The sequence below is a fragment of the Pediculus humanus genome, genomic scaffold (assembly GCF_000006295.1).
Source record: "Pediculus humanus corporis 1103172108296 genomic scaffold, whole genome shotgun sequence".
Taxonomy (NCBI): Eukaryota; Metazoa; Arthropoda; class Insecta; order Psocodea; family Pediculidae; genus Pediculus; species Pediculus humanus.
The window spans coordinates 519342-522393 of NW_002987865.1; the positions used below are offsets into that span (position 1 = coordinate 519342).

General features: G+C 29.9%; 1 protein-coding gene across 1 annotated transcript; it reads right to left on the reverse strand.

Annotated features, from left to right (window-relative positions):
* Positions 1 to 164: 164 nt before the first annotated feature.
* Phum_PHUM557230 (uncharacterized protein) lies at positions 165 to 1623 on the reverse strand (the record flags this gene model as incomplete). Its single annotated transcript, XM_002431848.1, has 2 exons — positions 165 to 1246; positions 1587 to 1623. The coding sequence occupies 2 exons, from the start codon at positions 1621 to 1623 to the stop codon at positions 165 to 167; spliced, it is 1119 nt and encodes a 372-aa protein (XP_002431893.1).
* Positions 1624 to 3052: the final 1429 nt, after the last annotated feature.

Genomic DNA, 3052 nt, shown 5'->3' on the forward strand with positions numbered 1-3052 from the left:
TTTCCGACAGAGTAATAATAATAATAATTAAAAAAGGCTTAAAAACAAACTTTTTACATTCTTCTTATTTTTTTTTACCTGTTTTATTTTTTTTTACCCCTTTTCCTTTTTTCCTTTTTACCCGCCCAATCGAATCCGTCCTTTGAATTTTCACTTTCCGTCCATTACTTTTCCGTTATGACGCTGTCTTTTTTTTCCAATATCACTTTTTTCAATTCGTCCATGGGCTCTCCGATTTTTTCATCGTCTCCGACCATTTCGTCGACGTAAATAATTTTTTCTCCCGGCAAATATTCGACGTTAGTTTTTTTGGGGTCTCTCCTGAGACAGAGTTTCAAATCCGGATAAATGTTTCGGACGGCCATCAACATTCCGAACGCGTTTTTCATTATGAATATGGAAGTGTTGTGATTGTGTCTCACCCATAGGAGAAGACGTATGGCAAAATACGGCATGTCGACGCTGAAAACGTGAAGGAGATTGTGCAAAACGGTGAGAGGAACGGGCAATCTTTTATTGTGATGCTCTCCCAAACTGAGTTTGTAAAGTATTAGGACGGGAAGCAAGAAATTGACTCCGGCTATTGCCACGATGCCCGATATGAAAGTCGGAGTCAACGTATCGGGCAAATTGTTACCCGAATCGCTCAACAATATTGATAAAAAAGAAACGGAATCTAATATTTCAATACCAGTCTTTGTGCATATGGAACTGACGTAGAGGTACCGCGGAGAACCGGGTTCCGACCAATTGTGCCCTTCGACCAATATCAAAAATATGACTCCGGACAACGCGATACCCACTTTGAGAAGTTGTGGACCCGCCACGTTTTTCGTATTTAAATGTTCGGGTATTTCAGACGTGAATATGACGGCTATTTTACTCAGAAGTAAAACGACGTAGAAAGCCCACGACACGTAAATGAGAGGCAAAACGCCGAATTTCGAAGCCGAATAATTCGTTATGAAACGTTTCGGAGAATACAAAAATGAATTGTTTGGATTTTTTTGCTTGTTATACTCTATGAGGTATCGGTAGGCGACGGTCAACGTTCCAGCGTATAAAAATATGCATATGAAATCTCCGAGAAAGAAAAAATAAGTCGTGTTCGTGTCGGAAAATTGTGAAATGATGTAATAGTTCAACAATGTTCCCTGTGTGAGAACTAAAAGACCCTCGGATATTCCTAGGAAAACTTGGAAGAACAGTCTTCGATTGCAGCAACCCATGTTTGATGATGATGACCCTGAAACAAACGAAACAAACAAACAAACAAATTAACAAAACTTTTCTTTCGTTTTCTTTTTAATAAAAAAAATTGCATTCGTGTCAACAAACGCGTCGCAAAAAAAGTTTTCAAACAAGTTTTTTTTTTTTAAAACTTATTTACAACCAATTTAATAATAATAATAATAATAATAATAATAATAATAATAATAATAATAATAATAAACTTTACATTAGCAAAAATTGCCAATTTAAACTTTTGACAAAAAAAAAAAAAAAGTATTAATGATGATGATGATGATGATGATGATTAAGTTTTTTTTTGTTAAAAAAAAAAAAAAACTTATTTATTTATTTACCTACTGCATTTTTTCCGCACGAAAATACTTTTTTCATTTTTAATACGACAAACGACAAACATTCACAATTTAAAAAATAACAACAAACAAAGGTTAACAAACGAAAACGTTTGTTGTTACACCACCACGCACAACAAAAGACTAACTAACCAACTAACTAACGCTTTCTCAACATTTTAGGTTTCGCACGGGTAATTTTATTTAATTTTTTTGGCGAAAACTAAAAAACCTGAACAAAAGTTTTTCTTTTTTTACTCACCAAATTTCATATTATTATATTCACAAACTTTTCTTTCTATATTTTTCTTATTAAACCGTAACCAAACGAGTAGTTTAAGGAGTAGGAGTACGAGTAGTAGTAGTACTCGACTCACACTCACGCTTGAATGCATCAAATGTGGTTCATCTTGACATTGCTCACCGTTAACCCATGCAATTTTTTTACACATTAACTTTATCATTATTATTATTATTATTATTATTATTATTATTATTATTATTGTTGTTGTTGTTGTTGTTGTTGTTGTTGTTGTTGTTGTTGTTGTTGTTGTTGTATAAAATTGGAAAGAAAAACGAGTTTTATCGTCGTCATCGATGACTGACTACGATTCTTTCCTTTAATATCGTGACGAGATGATGAATAATTATTATTCGAACGATTGAGTGTCCGTTAATTTTTTTTTTTTCGTTTTAAATCAGTTGCGAAATTTATTTAAATTCTTTACCGAGAATATTATTATTATTATTATTATTAATATTATTACTAATCTATTACTGTAAGGAAAACTTAGTAGATCGTAGAACAATGTAGGCTTTTCCACATTCCAGCAGCCCACGTTTTTCTTTAATTTTTTTTACCTTTTTTTTTTTTAACGCGTAGGTAAATTGAAAAGAATTGAAAAAAAAAAAAAAAAAAATTTACATTTTAAATTTTAGGTTATTCTTACAACCGATAATTCGCATTTAAAAAAAAAAAAAAATAATAATAATAATAATAATAATAATATTAATAATAAAATTTAAGAGAAAAAAAAAAACGAGAAAATTCTAATCAGTTTTATACGAAAAACGAGAAAATAAGGCATGAATCGAACGTTTATTGACACGTTTTCCCGGCCCCCCACCCCGTTTTTTCATTTTTATTGTTTTTTTTACAACGGAAAAATATTAATGATGATAATAATAATAATAATAATAATAAATTTTTAAACTTTTATCTTTAGAGTTCAAAAAAATTTTTAAAAACGAAAAAAAAAAAAAAATCAAATTCGATTTTTGAATTTTCTTGAATTTTTTTTTTCCGTTATTTTCAAACGTTGTAAATAATAATAATAATAATAATAATAATAATAATAATAATAATAATAATAATAATGAAAAAACCGGTCGTGTTATTAGTCAGAAATTCAAATCAGAAAACGTTTTAAATAAAAAAAGAAAAAATCGTTATTCATAATAATGATTTA